Consider the following 13840-nt stretch of genomic DNA (forward strand, 5'->3'; position numbering starts at 1 on the left):
GCTCATCCTGGAGGGTTTTAATGAATATGTCATGTACGTCAGATGAACGGGAAGAACTTGTGCCTTTTAATTTCATCGTAATGGAATGTGGCACACAGAGAATTTCACAAGGAGATATTTGGCTGTAGTATTTACTATTAGGAGGTAAATTTTCACATTTTCAAATGGCTGCCATTGCTAGTTTTTCTATCCATAACATGGGTTGGACACCTACAGCAGCGTTTGATAGCATAGACCATTTTGAGAAACATATCACTTCGAAGTAATCTGGTTATGCACAAATATATCAGTTTTTAAGCGCAACATTTTAAAGCCGAGAAGCATTTACTAAGTGTCAGATACGTTTCTCGGATGTTTTATTAGGGATTATTTTTCCTGCGTATATGAACATAATTATTTGCTCCGGATTTTCGGCGATAATATCTCAATAACGCAACCACGTGATAGTTAAGTTTTCGAACAGTTCTAAAAACCAAAAGTTATATTTTGCATTTAAAGGGGAATGCCCAACACGGATTACATAATAATGATTTAGCATTTACTTTAAACTGATAAAATTACAATGACAGAGGAAAAGCCGTTTTTAAACGGCTTTTCAAGCGGCTTAAAAGCCGCTTGAAACAGTAGGCATTTATGGTGTAAAATGACAAGATTACTCGTTGCTAACAAAAAATGATGATGTAGTATGCAATTTAATAAAAACTTATTTTAAAGACAAGATCGCTTCCTCTTAATGAGCAAAAGAGTTCGCCATGGGTCTACTTATCATTCCCACTGGAATCAGTATTCTACTGTTAATAATACTGAAAGTGGGCTTCAACTTGTACATGTGCCAGTGTTAATAATGTTAGCAATGATGTAGTGCGTTATAAACGGAAGGCCCCATTGGCTCTTTTATTTAGATCACATCAATGGAAGGATGATAACGTTCAACGTGAATGTCAGGAGTGATTATCTTAGCTTGTGTAACAGTTGATTTTCCTTGCGTACGATCGATGGTTACATTATGTGAGCCGTACTCATTGTGATTTCAAAGTAATACTCAAAATTTATTGTATAGTAATATTTTAAAGGAAATCTGGGAATCAAATTATAAAGAAGCTGATTTCAACTGATAGTGTTAGGTATGGTTGTCTCAACAGCCCATGAACCGCTGGCACTGGCCGCCATTTTTGATAATCGTACACGCGTGGAAGGTTTTCGTTGGCCGAGAGTATACACGCGTGCACCCTTCCAGTGTTTGTCATGTCGAAGATGGTGGCCAATGACGTCAGGTGCAATCTATGTAGATTATGTTTTCATTACACTTTCTTCGTACGTTAAGAAAACCTTAACACAGTCATAGATACGTAGTTGCTATGTTTAAAACGAAATTTACGTCAACAGAAAATCATTTTGTCTGCAACTTATGCTCGTGAGCCGTATACTCATTATGATTCCCATGAGAGAAAAATTAAAATTAATATTCTTTATCCCCGATGAAAACTGTACATCTCATAAACAGACAATAATTTTGTCTGCCATCTATACTGGTGTAATACATAAATATTCCAATCAGACAGACTACCGTGTGCGAGGGTTTTTGATGCCATTTTTAATTTGGCTGTACCAGAATAATGAATGCATTGATGACGTCATGACGTGAGTAAGATAATTCCATTACCTTTCCTGCTCTGAATATTCTCTTTTGTGTTTATCTTTCAAAGACAAAATAATGAAATTACGTATAACATGTGATTCTGAAAATAGTTGAATTAATAACAAACATGCGTTTTTTCATATAAATGCATTACAAACATTGCACCACAATAGGGCAGTCTGATAGAGGATATTCTAGACCTAGATGCGCAGATGCATTTTTTTGACATAATATGCATCATATTACTATTTTTCCTACTGTAAACTGTCTTTTCATTTTGATTTTGTTTCCCAAGTATTTAAAATGATGTTAATCGTGTGTACAACCCTTGTAGGTCAGCTCTTGTACATAAAAACTTCCTAGTGTTTTCTAAGGGCCAATCTATTAATCATGTCTGTATTGCAGTTTGATTTATTGGCGAAAATAAAATCTTAGTGTACAAAAATACTGAATACAATTAAGGAGGTTTTAAGTTAGGTTTTTTTCTGGTTTTTTTTCTTCTTATTTAAATCCGGAAAGTTAAGAGAGGTGTATCTGTGCTGTTGGTTTGCCTCATCGTGCTTGGTTTCAACGGTGCAGCCATCTGGTATTCGATTATCGGGTATTCGAATATCAACTTTTCGTTTGTTCATTTTCTGTGACAGTCTTGATTTGCTCTCAGTGTGTGTGTTGAAGCTTGGATTATGGGCTCTCAAAGTTAACCCTCTGGCTAGGTTGGCTGAAAGGAAACAAGAGCCCAATTATTGTTCCATTTGTGTGACTATATATGAGAATAGACATCATCATAAAGCGTGATGAAAATTTGCACTTAAGGGATGGGCTAAGTGTAGAAGGCAATAGCTCCAAACCGCTGGTTCTTTTCATACCAAGTAGGTCACTTTAACAGTTAAACTTAATTTGTGTGTTTTTAATTCCAAATTGAATAATTACAGTTTCCAAAGCTATTTATTTTTGTTCAGCATTTGGGTTTTGGTTTCTACATGACTCCCTCTGAAAGATCCCTTGTCAAACTGACTCAAAGTCTGAATAAAAATTGGTAAAACAAAAACAATATTGAAACTAACGTATGGCCACATATCGACCACGTGAATTTCACTGGAAAGCAGAATAATTTGTAGTTGTGTTTTTTCATATTTTTACCCGACTGGGAAAAGTTCTTTTTCCTCCTCCTCCTCCTCTTCTCTTGGAACACTGGCTCCGATTTTACGGAGACGATCTTTGGCAACCTCCGACATAATACCACGCATCTCCGGGTTTTCTTCAAGAACTGTTGAGCACAAAATGATTATTCGTGACATAAAGAGGGCGCTGTAGCCTCTGCATGGCTGTGCATGGCCTGACACCAACTCCAAGCATTTCACATAGTGTTGATTATTTCTAACCTCGCTGTTACCAGTGGGCAGTGCGGCGTAACGCCCGCTAGCTTTGGGCAAGTCTATTCATTGTTGGTTCGATTTCCAGCTTTCGTTAGAATCCAAGTGCGCCCTCATCCGGGTTATCACGTTATGTTACCTTACGTTGTGTTACGAATATGCAATGTAATGTAACGTTACGTAGCATAATGCTACGTTGGGTTGCGTTTCGTTATGTTTACGTAATGTTAAGTTTACGTTAAGTTTACATTATGTTTACGTTATGTTTGCGTTACGTTTACGTAACGTCATTGCGGGAAATCTTACCGTCTTCGAAGTCGGCCTTCCCTAGCCTGTAAAGATCGCACGTGGAGTCCGCCAACACGGACGCAACTCGGCGTTCATCAATTAACAATGAAATTTCTGTAGGAAGAACAAAACACCCAAAATGGGACGAATTGTACACGATTTGTATTACAATGCCAGGGAGTTTTACTAATTGGCAACTAGCAGCCGGTGTACAATACAACACCGTTCCAAACGGTATATTTTGATTCCGACGGCTGTTCAAAGTGTTACCCGAATATAAATTAAACCTTCTATTGTCATTTATGTAATAATTTGCCCAAGGGCCCTGGGTAACTATTAATGCTTATTAACCATTTTTATTATTTCAATAAACATAATAATCAATCACATTGGAAAAATACTTAGAATCAACAATAGGAGTCCAAAGAAACCCATAACTCAGTCGTATATCCAATAGTATGGTGTTTTATAGACAAAAGGTCGCGTCGCCATCGCCGTCGGCCGTCGTCTTCGCCGTCGCCGTCGCCGTCGCCATTTCTGAACTCTTGGCGGCGCAATGGGTAATCAGACTTTGTTGCTAGATCGATTGCTGTCACGGTTTTGTTCCATCACACATGTGCCAACGCAAATAACTCAAGGTGTTCCTTCGTGAAGGGACATCATTACGTGATAACTTTTATAGGTTCTGGACAGGCTTTACTTATTGATGGTAGTTGACTCACGTCCCTTTATGGGAACTGTATGCACTTTTTTTTTTATTCCTCTTTTTATTAATATTTCTAGATTTAAATAATTGATATTTCCAGGGGGGCACAATATTAATAAGTCTGAAACAATTCATGGGTTTTCCACATGTTATGAACACTGTGTACTTCAATGGGATTAACCTTTACGGTAAACTGTCTACAGTTATACGAGGGTCAACATAATAATGTTGTATTTAGCAAGAATGCACCAATTTCAGTAAATGTTTGCTAAACCATAATGAGATTTGTTCGTATGTTATTTCATGTCTCACATATTTTATTGGTAGTTTAAACAATGTGTATTTCAGCTGAATACGTTTTTAAAGTCTACTTTTTTAGGGCCGTTGTAAGGTTTTGTAAAGCCCTTATTAGTTTTTCTTTCAAGCAGCCTTAACTAATTTCTGGTATAGGAATATACGTGCATCGTAGCACATACTAAATAGACAAATACAAATAAATAAAAGAGAAAAAGAATTATTGTTTTGAGACCCTAAACAACAATCTTAATTTATTGTTATTTTTCAAAAAATCATGACAACTAACATCATAACTGCTGCTCCAACAACCCAATGACAATTGTCGCATTGATTGGGGACATTCTCGAGTCCAGGGAAGGCACCACATGGCTGCGACCATTGTGCCATAACAAGAATCATTTGGACCAGCCGGGGAGAGATGACGTTAATTTAAAAAAGAAAACATAACAAAAGTTGACAACATCAACAAGTACTCGTTGAACACCCTGAACATGAGAAGGGATGAACAAACCTGCTAGCGTTGGGAGGGAATCGGGTTAGGTCTTCGCTTACCGTGGTTGCCTTAATGTCTTTACCTTTGACGACATATCTTCCCATAGATCCATAGACAAAACACACCACATAAGTTCTTTGTTTCTTAAGTTCATTGTCTCTTAAATTAATTGTCTCTCAAGTTCATTGTTTTATAAGTTTATAACACACACACTTGAAAGCTTGTCCACAGACTTTCTTTACCTCGAGTACATCCTTCCTTCACGTGTTAGATCCATAGACAAAAACACCAAACACACAAGTTCATTAATTGTCGATACTTCAGCAGGCCCCGTCCTTCACTCCAACAGTTGATATGTCTTGTGAAAAAAAGTCTAAAGTCATTTCATATCCAAGTCGGCAAGATTTCAAGGTAATTCCATGGAGCTCGCACACCAACGAGTGCTCAACACAATATATATCTTGAAAAGAGTCATCCTGCGTTTGAAAGTTCTCAGTCATCCGACCACTCGGTGGAGCTAACGCCGATTGCATGCTCAACATCAAAATTACTCATAACTTTCTCTTGCAATGGCTGTCAGACGTTAGCCAATAATGTTCCAAGTTTAGGTTCAAAAATAACGAAATTGTTCGTAAGTTCATCTGAAACACGAGGTCCAATCCAGTAGAGAGAAGTGGAGTCATACCATGGCCGGTTCGTTGTCGCGAACTAAAACCAAAAAGCAACTTGCAGTGCATTCACTGTCAAGTGTCTTCTTGGTTGGACTATTCTCTTGAAAAAAAGACGCCAAAACAATGCGTATTTTTCTCTAACTGTGCAGCTTATGCAAGCCCCCTTGTTCCACAAAAAGCTAGTTGTTGTCTCCCAAGAGAAAGAAATGGGGTCAGCTAGTTTGCCTTCGTACGTCCATGGAATTGAATTCGTGCACGGGTTAATCCTGTCAGAATAGTCCTTTGTTTACATTGGAACGTGTGGAATGTCCAAGTTTGTTGCTCTTTAAAAACAGTGCAATTGTGACTTGAATTTGAACCGCGCTTTTTCGAAGTGCCCAGTAGCAGCTGATCGTCTGCTCATTCATTTGACGTAACTGGAATGTAAGCCACGCCCATCTCACACAAACCGGCAGCGATAAACCGTAACCCATGATAATGGCACGCAGTACAGCAACTGCATGCGTGGATGCAATGACGACAACTTTTTCATCGCCGTCCCTGAACCGGGTTTTATGCACAAGTTAATGGGCACAATAAGACGGCGACGGCGACAGCGACTGCGACGGCGACGGCGACGCTATATGTCGTCTATAGAACACCACATAACAGTGCTATCGTTGTCATAATCACCATACTGGGACCAGCCCCATGAGCCCGCTTGTGGATAGGGTCACTTGTGCTGACCCAAGGTGCATTGACGTCACGACGAGAAGGTTCACCTGATGATGCGTTTAGGGTTTTTTTTCAGGTGGAGCGTGGGTAAACATATGGGCCCAATTTCATGGCTCTGCTTACCGCTGAATTCTGCGCTTACGATCGCGATTCCTCGCTGCCGTGCAAGCGCCGAATTTTTGCGCTAGCCTTTTAAGCGTAGAATGCCTAGAAACATGAAGTACGCACGCGCAGAAGCCCAAATTCGCTGCTAACCCGTGAAATACGCTTGCCGTAAGCACAGAATTCCCTGCTTCCGTAAGCGCCGATTCTGTGCTTACGGTAAGCAGAGCCATGAAATTGGGCCCTGCACACGTTCGTACTGGTAACAAAATAGGCGACTTTTCCAGGACGTACGTTGGGTAATTATCTGCCCACGTTCGTACTAAAAAAAAAAAACGCCATATCGGGGTCGACCCAGGGAAGCTAATCGAATGCACCCAATATTACTATGTTAACAACTTCCAACTTACCACCAAAGTGGTCTCCGTCCTGCAGGGTACCAACTACCCGATCATCAATGCAGATTTTAACGGTTCCGTGTTCGATGAAGTACATGGCATTGCCGCGGCTACCAGCCTTGATGATGACGTCACCGGCTAAATATACCTCGAAGTGGAGCTTTTCGATCAGATCAATGACGAAACTAGGGCTGCATTTACTAAGGAACTCTGCCTTTTTGACGAGTGAACGTAGGTGGTGCTGTACAATTTCCTGATAAATTAAGCAGAGTGCAAAATCTTATCAGAATAGTGCTTTAAGGTCCTCAAAAAAAACCTTCAGAACTGTTTTTTCACTTTGAAATTCCTTCGCCGAATGAGGACAACGTTTTTAAGAAGATGTTTTGCTGTGATTTGTGATTGGTTTATTATTTTGTTTCGTATGACACATACCTTACAGCTGACCCATCAAAATAAACTTGAACACTCTGCATTAAAGCACATTATAGGTTCAAATCGTCTTACGCACTCGGGATCGCCATAGGTTATGTTTTTGTGTGTGTGTTGTAAGTTTCTGTTTTGTGGTTGTTGCTGATGTTGTCGATATTGTTGTTGTTGTTGATGTTGTTGATGCTGCTGCTGTTGTTGCTTTACTGTTGTTGTTGTTGTCGTCGTCGTCGTCGTCGTCGTCGTTGCTGTTGTTGTTGTTATTGCCCTTGTTTTGTCAATGGGATCCCATTGCAAACAACCTACACGCTTGTATAAAACATAAAAACTGTGTTTTAGTTTGCTCCTGCATCAGTACGTACCCTTCGCAATGGAGTCGACTGTTGACGCAAGATGGCGGCCTCGTCAAAGTATTTTCGCTGGTAACGGTGTTCATAATAACTCAGTACACGTGCCTGGGTTTCCGCTGGTATCTTACGATACCTCATGTATTCCTTGACCTGGTTTATCTGTGTGGGCAAATTAAAACAGTCCAATCGATATGTTGTCAAAAATATGAAGTTATTTACCTTTTAAAATAAATAAAGACAGTCAAGTATTCATCGGCGTGTCGTGGCCGATTAGTTAAGAGTACTGGACTCAAGCCCTGGTGTTTCTGATCAGTAGAGAGTGCGTTCGAGTCCCAGTCGTAACACCAGTGTCCTTAAGCAAGACACTTAACCACGATGCTTCGTTCTTCGGATGGGACGTAAAGCTGTTGGTCAAGTGTGATGTTTAACGCACGTAAACTAACCCAGTGTACTATGTAACGAACATAGTATGGGTTCGCCTCGGTGTTCCTGGCTTGATTGACATAGAATTAGAAACAGACTCAAACCTTTTCGTTGTAGATGCGTCCGGAAGCGTCAATGGACAACAGGAGGGTGGACATATGACCAATGAAGAGAGCGTAGAAGGTTGCGCCTAGCATCATGCTCAAGGTTGCACACCACATCTCAGTGAGGTTATGCGGTGGATGCTGACCGAAGCCTATGCTCAACATGTGACAGATCGCCTTGAAGAAAGACCACGAGTACTGCTCCCACTTGCTGGCATTCTGATAGGACAAACAAAAATGTGATTGGGTTGGCATAGTGGAATCGTTCCTCGTCTTCCCATTCTTGGACCCCGGCTCGAATCCCACCGGGGGCACTATGTAAATTGGGTTTTTCAGACCCTATTCTTATACCTGACTGCGTGGGTTTTCCCTGAAATATTTCTCTGGGGATTTCCTCCAACATCTACAAATGATACATCTCCGTTGTTTTCTTTTTTCTGCAAGGGGATTTTTCTCAATAATTGTTTGAGAAATTCAAATCTACTAGTATAACATGTTTATGCAAGTCTTGACTTTTAATATTATTTGAAATTTTATGAAGCTTTCATTATACCTTCGTGTGTGTTACATGTTTTGTTTGTGTCTTTAAAAACAAATAGTCGGTTTGGACTCGACTGCGCTTTATCTTGTCAACCGTAGTTTCAACTCTACCTCAAGCCCGCTGATTGCGACCCAACTGTCCTTTGGGAACCCCTGGAAGAAAGGAACTAGAAACTGTACACAGCCATTCCAGTGGATCATTACCAGCACGACGAGAACGAGGTTGACAATGCGGATCACAGCGCCCTCGATGTTCAGGACCTGCCAACAAAGTGCACTTTACTGACGAAATTCATAAGCTATTCATAAGTTTATTTCTTACAGAAGTAATTGTTTAATAATAAAATTGTAATGCCAAGCTGCTCGTCTACCCAACATTACCTCTTCCAGTCGGTGAACGTATCGTAACAGACGTGTTAGGCGTAGTAGACGCAGGATGCTAAGAACCTTCGCCAACCTATAATGATAAGAATGTGACACCAATGTTGAAAATGATGCTCTTTACCAAGTAAGTTTATATGCTAAATGTTATTTGAGTACAATTACCAAAATTGAGTGCCTTAAAGGCAGTGAACCTTTCTTGATTACGAGTAATGGGGAGCTGTTGATGGTATAACACATTGTGATAAACAGCTCCCTCTGAAGTGACGTAGTTTTCGAGAAAGAAGTAATTTTCCACGTATTTGATTTCGAGACCTCAAGTATCAAGCATCAGAAAGAACAAAACTTCCAGTGACAAGGGGGCTTTGTTCTTTCATTGTTATCTCGCAAATTCGACGACCGATTGAGCTCAAATTTTCAAAGGTTTGTTATTTTATGCATTTGCTGTGATACACCAACTGTGAAGACTAGTCTTTGAGTAATTACCAATAGCGCCACTGTCTTTAACTGTCTCGGCCACAACAAGCCATTTTCAGCTTATATAATTTTATGATGACGTGTGAGATTCCTTACCGGAGTGCACGGAGTTTGAGAGCGGTCTCGTTGAACGTGGAGTCTCCGTTGAAGATGAGGTAGAAATAATCCATAGGAAACGAGGACGGTAAATCTACGAGAAACCATCCACACAGGTACTTGATAGCTATCTTCTTCCGATCCAAAATCACCTTCAAGAAGAAAAGAAAAAACATGTTATTTTCTGTAAATGTTATAACCACATGGAGGACTGGGACGTACTCTCATCACTTTTTGGACCAGGGATATAGACTAACCCCAAACACTCCTCGGTCGTTGAGTATTAGTGTAGCCCTCAACTTGAAGTGGCCGTCTCGCCTTGTGATGTTCGACGATAATTTCACTAAAACCAGTCAATAACACACCTAGTCTGTTGCCACATAGCAATCCAAAGTTCCCTATTGGCGGCTATGGCTCTTCTAAGAGCGTTGCGACCAAGCCGTAGCCACAGCTGTCATTTCTTGATGGCGTGCCTTACTCTTCTCACTCACAAATCTTTTATTTTCATCTTGACTGGTTTAATTACCTATCTCTTGATTGTATAAGATTGTTTTTGTGGCTGTGTCCAACGAGTGTTTTTTTATTCAAGGAAAACACTTTTCATGTTCTCATCATGAATAAATAAGTCTAAACTAATCTAATCTACCTCCTCGTTCTGGTGATGGACGACCCCGGTGAAGAAGTTGAGCACGATGTCCGCCATGAAGAAACTATCCGTGAAGCAGTTCATCAGGCTCCATTGAAGGGAGAACTGCTCACTGAAGAAGGCAATATTGATAGGCAGGATGACTAGGGTGATTGCCATCAGAAGAACCATCAGTAGGTCCCAGTACCACCTTCATTCCAGAAAACAATTTGGACAACAGTTAATTGATACAATAAGATGGTGTGGAACGGGTTTTGTAAGGTAGCATAACTATGCATTATTTATTTATTTATTAATTTGAAAATCTTTATACAGGATACAAAAATCAGCACAAGAGCTGTTTTACATTATGGTCCCATGTAAACAAAACAATACAAACAGTCAGAGTAAAAAGATTCAACGTTTTTAAAAACCAGACAACATGAGGATTAAAATATACTTAAAAATTGATTTGTTTATACATATTTTAAAACCACCAATAGACGATGCATTATGGGCCTCAGTTGGTAACTTATTCCATATAGCAGCACCAGAATAATTAAAAGATTGCTTAAAACGTTCCATGAATAGGGAGAACAACATTAAGAGAATTAACATAGGATTTATTATGTACTATCTGGACGTGAATGTCAATGCTAAGTTTTCGATTGAATAACATGAATTGATCCTTGCCATTCATACATCAAACATGTTCCTTCACGTTGTATTGCTACTGCGATATTACAGGTCAACCAAGCACACAGCAAACTAAACACACAGCAACTATCCGTCATACCGTCGTGGGTTCGAAACACACACCCGAGTAAAATGCCTCGAGAAAGTATTGATAGTTAAAATGGATAAACCAAATTAATATTTTTATCCCCGAGACTCCGATGCAAATGTCCATCTTTTAAAATACCGTCAAAACATACTCGTCTAGAAAACGAGTGAATGCCAAATATTGATAACTGATGAAAACAGCCACAAAAGTGTCAAAATAATACCTGAAGTTGCTGAAAGGATGGATGACGAACCGATTGATGTTTTGCTGACGTTGTTGTTCTTCCTTCAGTGCTTTGTCGCTGCGGTAGATCTTCTTGACGTATTCTTTCTCCGAGGCGTGGAAGAGATTCTCCCGTGTAAACGCTGCACCGATGGCTGCCGACATGGAAGAACGTCGTTTGTTTGGAGCGTTTGACGGCAAGTCGAGGACGGACCGAAGGACGTCCATCTCACTCCTTGCCCGGTCACCTTGAAGTTGTTACAAACAAACAAAAGTTATTTTATAGGGAAGGTAAACGTTTTTTTAGTGTCATTAGTTTGAAGAGTGACCAAACGTATAACTTCCCCCTAAGCATTGAGTTGTTAAGAGAAATCTTGTCCAGTTAGACTGTGTTTTCACTCTTTAAAAATCAAGCATGATTAGATGTGATTTGTCTTTAGCAATTCTGATTAAATAATGTTGATAACTCTGGAAAGGCAACTGGGTTTGTGAAATCAAATGGTTAACAAAAGAAAGTATCAGTGAATAATTAAAGCAATACCGGTGTTGTCTTGTTCCACTGTGAGTACTTGGTGATTCGGCTGACTACTTGCCGTCTCCCCTCCCCCTTCCCGTGGCCCGTCATCCATCGGAGACACCCGATTCATAAACATCGCCGGAGGTTTCATCTTTACAAAGGACATTTTCCCCCTTCCCGACAACTGATCCTTTGGAAAACTACTATTTATTACTTCTTAGAGTAGATGAAGTGTCTGCATGGCGTAAGAAGTTCGCCGGCACACCAGACTGCCGATTCGATGGGAGGTAATCAGGCCAGACTTTCGGCGAAACTTCTAATGGCCAGTTTCCTCCCCTTTTTTGCACTAAGGAGTGCAGCAACCGTGAAAAGGTTCAGCCAGGGTAGGTGCTTATTGCGTGTGCACTGCTGACAAAACTGCACGTTCTTGTTGACTGTAGACATACGTAGTTGCGGTAAGTTGTTGTGCGCGCGTTTGGCCGGCAGGTCGAACAGGGCGTTGCACATCAAATTATTGTGATGTCACATTGAAAATCGGCTGAGTAACGCGTACACTTACAATGAGACGCTAGTTCGACAAACTCTGTTATTGAGCATGCATGACGTAATGATTTTGTTCTTGTTATCGCGGGCACCGTCGCAATTTTTCTCTGGCAATGGTATGTGGGAACTTCTATGGAGAAACAGACTTTTGAAATGGAACTTTGCAGAGAGCATCACAGCAATTTAACACACGGCACCACAAAATAGAAGGGACATCGCATATCGCAACTTCTTGTTGCACAAATTTAGCGATAACGTCGCAAAACAATATCACGACTCCGCAAATTATAATTTGCGATGTTTCTGGGCCCAATTTCATAGAGCTGCTTAAGCAGAAAAATTTGCTTAAGCAAAAAAAAAACCTTGCTTTAGTAAAATCAGATGACCGGCCAAGAGTCCACTCAATTGTTATGCTAAGTAAACAACAGCTAAATACCAGTCACAAGCATTTTATATTGCATGAAATTTTGGCCAGTAACATGTGTAAAACAAGCGAGCTATTTTCGTGCTTTAAGCAGCTCTATGAAATTGGCCCCTGGGCCCTACACTTTGCGAAGTTGGTTTAGTGATAGTATAGTTACCGCGGGGACTTCTACCGGTACCGGTAGATGGCGCAACAACTTGGCTTGGCGCAGAGCCATAATAACAATTATAGACCTTTCTTTTGTTGATAAAATAAATAAACCACCTTGGTTGGCATGGTCGGCCGAATGTTAGTAAAACACTCAATCGTAAAAACAAATGTTTTAAAAAAATTCACCATTTTCTGCAAAATAAGATTTTCAATTAAATGAAATACCTCTCATAATAGTTGTTTTGTTTTAAACAAAATCGACAAATGTTGTTACATTGTTACCAGAAATAGCGATCTTTTCTTGATTTGCACTTATAGCTTTCCATGCATAGTTTCCAATCTGGGTTGGCAAAAACTCGGGCTGTGACGTTGCAAAAGAAAGGTCTATTGGGAGAGTTACGACAACTCGCGATTAGAAGCCATTTTGTTCCCAAAGAAACGGTGTGCTAGACTAGTCTGCCCATTGGGTTGTGCTGCATCTGGACACAACATGGCGTCCACCACAGACCTACTTAGTCTCACGCATTAGGGGCCAGACCGGTTAAAAAAAATAAAATAATAATAACGTCATGCATTGCCAAATCGCGCTCATGTGTACAAAAAAACGCAATCTACAATGTTTGCACAATCTTCAGATTGCACGCAGTTTATCAAAACCATCATTTTTTGTACAAACTTTGTACAAACAGAGCACAAATTTGCAGATTGCGAACGCTTTTGCTCTTCCAACAGGTTCAACTAAAATTCGGCAGAGCGCAAAACGCTTATTGCGCACAAGTTTTTTCCCGATTCACTTAGCAAACTCGTTTAATGCGCTCCACCCACTAGCGAAGACACAACAGGCAGAGGAAGTGACGTGAGCGGAGGATTTTGGACATCATTTTTAGTCAATTTGTTTTTAGTTTGGAAGGAAATAATCTGACACAATCGTACCTCCACATTAACCATCAACATTTTCTGTGTACCTCATGTTAGTTTTAATTATTATGAAGAGGTTTTTGATGCATTTTGGAACACTTTTTTGTCCATAATTAAATTTCTGATTTTTTTGTTATGAAAAAAAAAAGTTGGGCGGCAATTTCGAAAGGCCTTCTAAA

At 40.1% G+C, this 13840-nt stretch overlaps 1 protein-coding gene across 2 annotated transcripts; it reads right to left on the minus strand.

Moving 5' to 3' along the window:
• Positions 1-385: 385 nt before the first annotated feature.
• LOC139949096 (potassium/sodium hyperpolarization-activated cyclic nucleotide-gated channel 3-like) lies at positions 386-12053 on the minus strand. 2 transcript variants are annotated; one of them, XM_071947499.1, is made up of 12 exons: positions 11651-12053; positions 11111-11357; positions 10125-10314; positions 9479-9630; positions 8906-8981; positions 8636-8785; positions 7985-8203; positions 7470-7616; positions 6694-6934; positions 3319-3414; positions 2780-2906; positions 387-2357 (listed from the first exon to the last, which is right to left on the minus strand). In XM_071947499.1, exons 1-12 carry the CDS (start codon positions 11790-11792, stop codon positions 2321-2323), a joined length of 1824 nt encoding a protein of 607 aa, XP_071803600.1. In that variant the 5' UTR covers positions 11793-12053; the 3' UTR covers positions 387-2320. The 2 variants fall into 2 exon arrangements, with proteins under 2 accessions (XP_071803601.1, XP_071803600.1); XM_071947500.1 differs by lacking the exon at positions 8636-8785 and having other exon boundaries at positions 386-2357.
• Between the last annotated feature and the right edge of the window lie 1787 nt (positions 12054-13840).

The sequence above is a fragment of the Asterias amurensis genome, chromosome 16 (assembly GCF_032118995.1).
Source record: "Asterias amurensis chromosome 16, ASM3211899v1".
Taxonomy (NCBI): domain Eukaryota; kingdom Metazoa; phylum Echinodermata; class Asteroidea; order Forcipulatida; family Asteriidae; genus Asterias; species Asterias amurensis.

Bases quoted from the DNA above. Each gene is read 5' to 3' on its own strand.
- LOC139949096 (XM_071947499.1), bottom strand. From the start codon at position 11,792: ATGTCCTTTGTAAAGATGAAACCTCCGGCGATGTTTATGAATCGGGTG. The intron at 8,204-8,635 runs GTAGAGTTGAAA...TTGTCCTATCAG, and splicing joins TCGCAATCAGCGGGCTTGAG to AATGCCAGCAAGTGGGAGCA. The intron at 2,907-3,318 runs GTAAGATTTCCC...TGTGCTCAACAG, and splicing joins GAAGGCCGACTTCGAAGACG to TTCTTGAAGAAAACCCGGAG.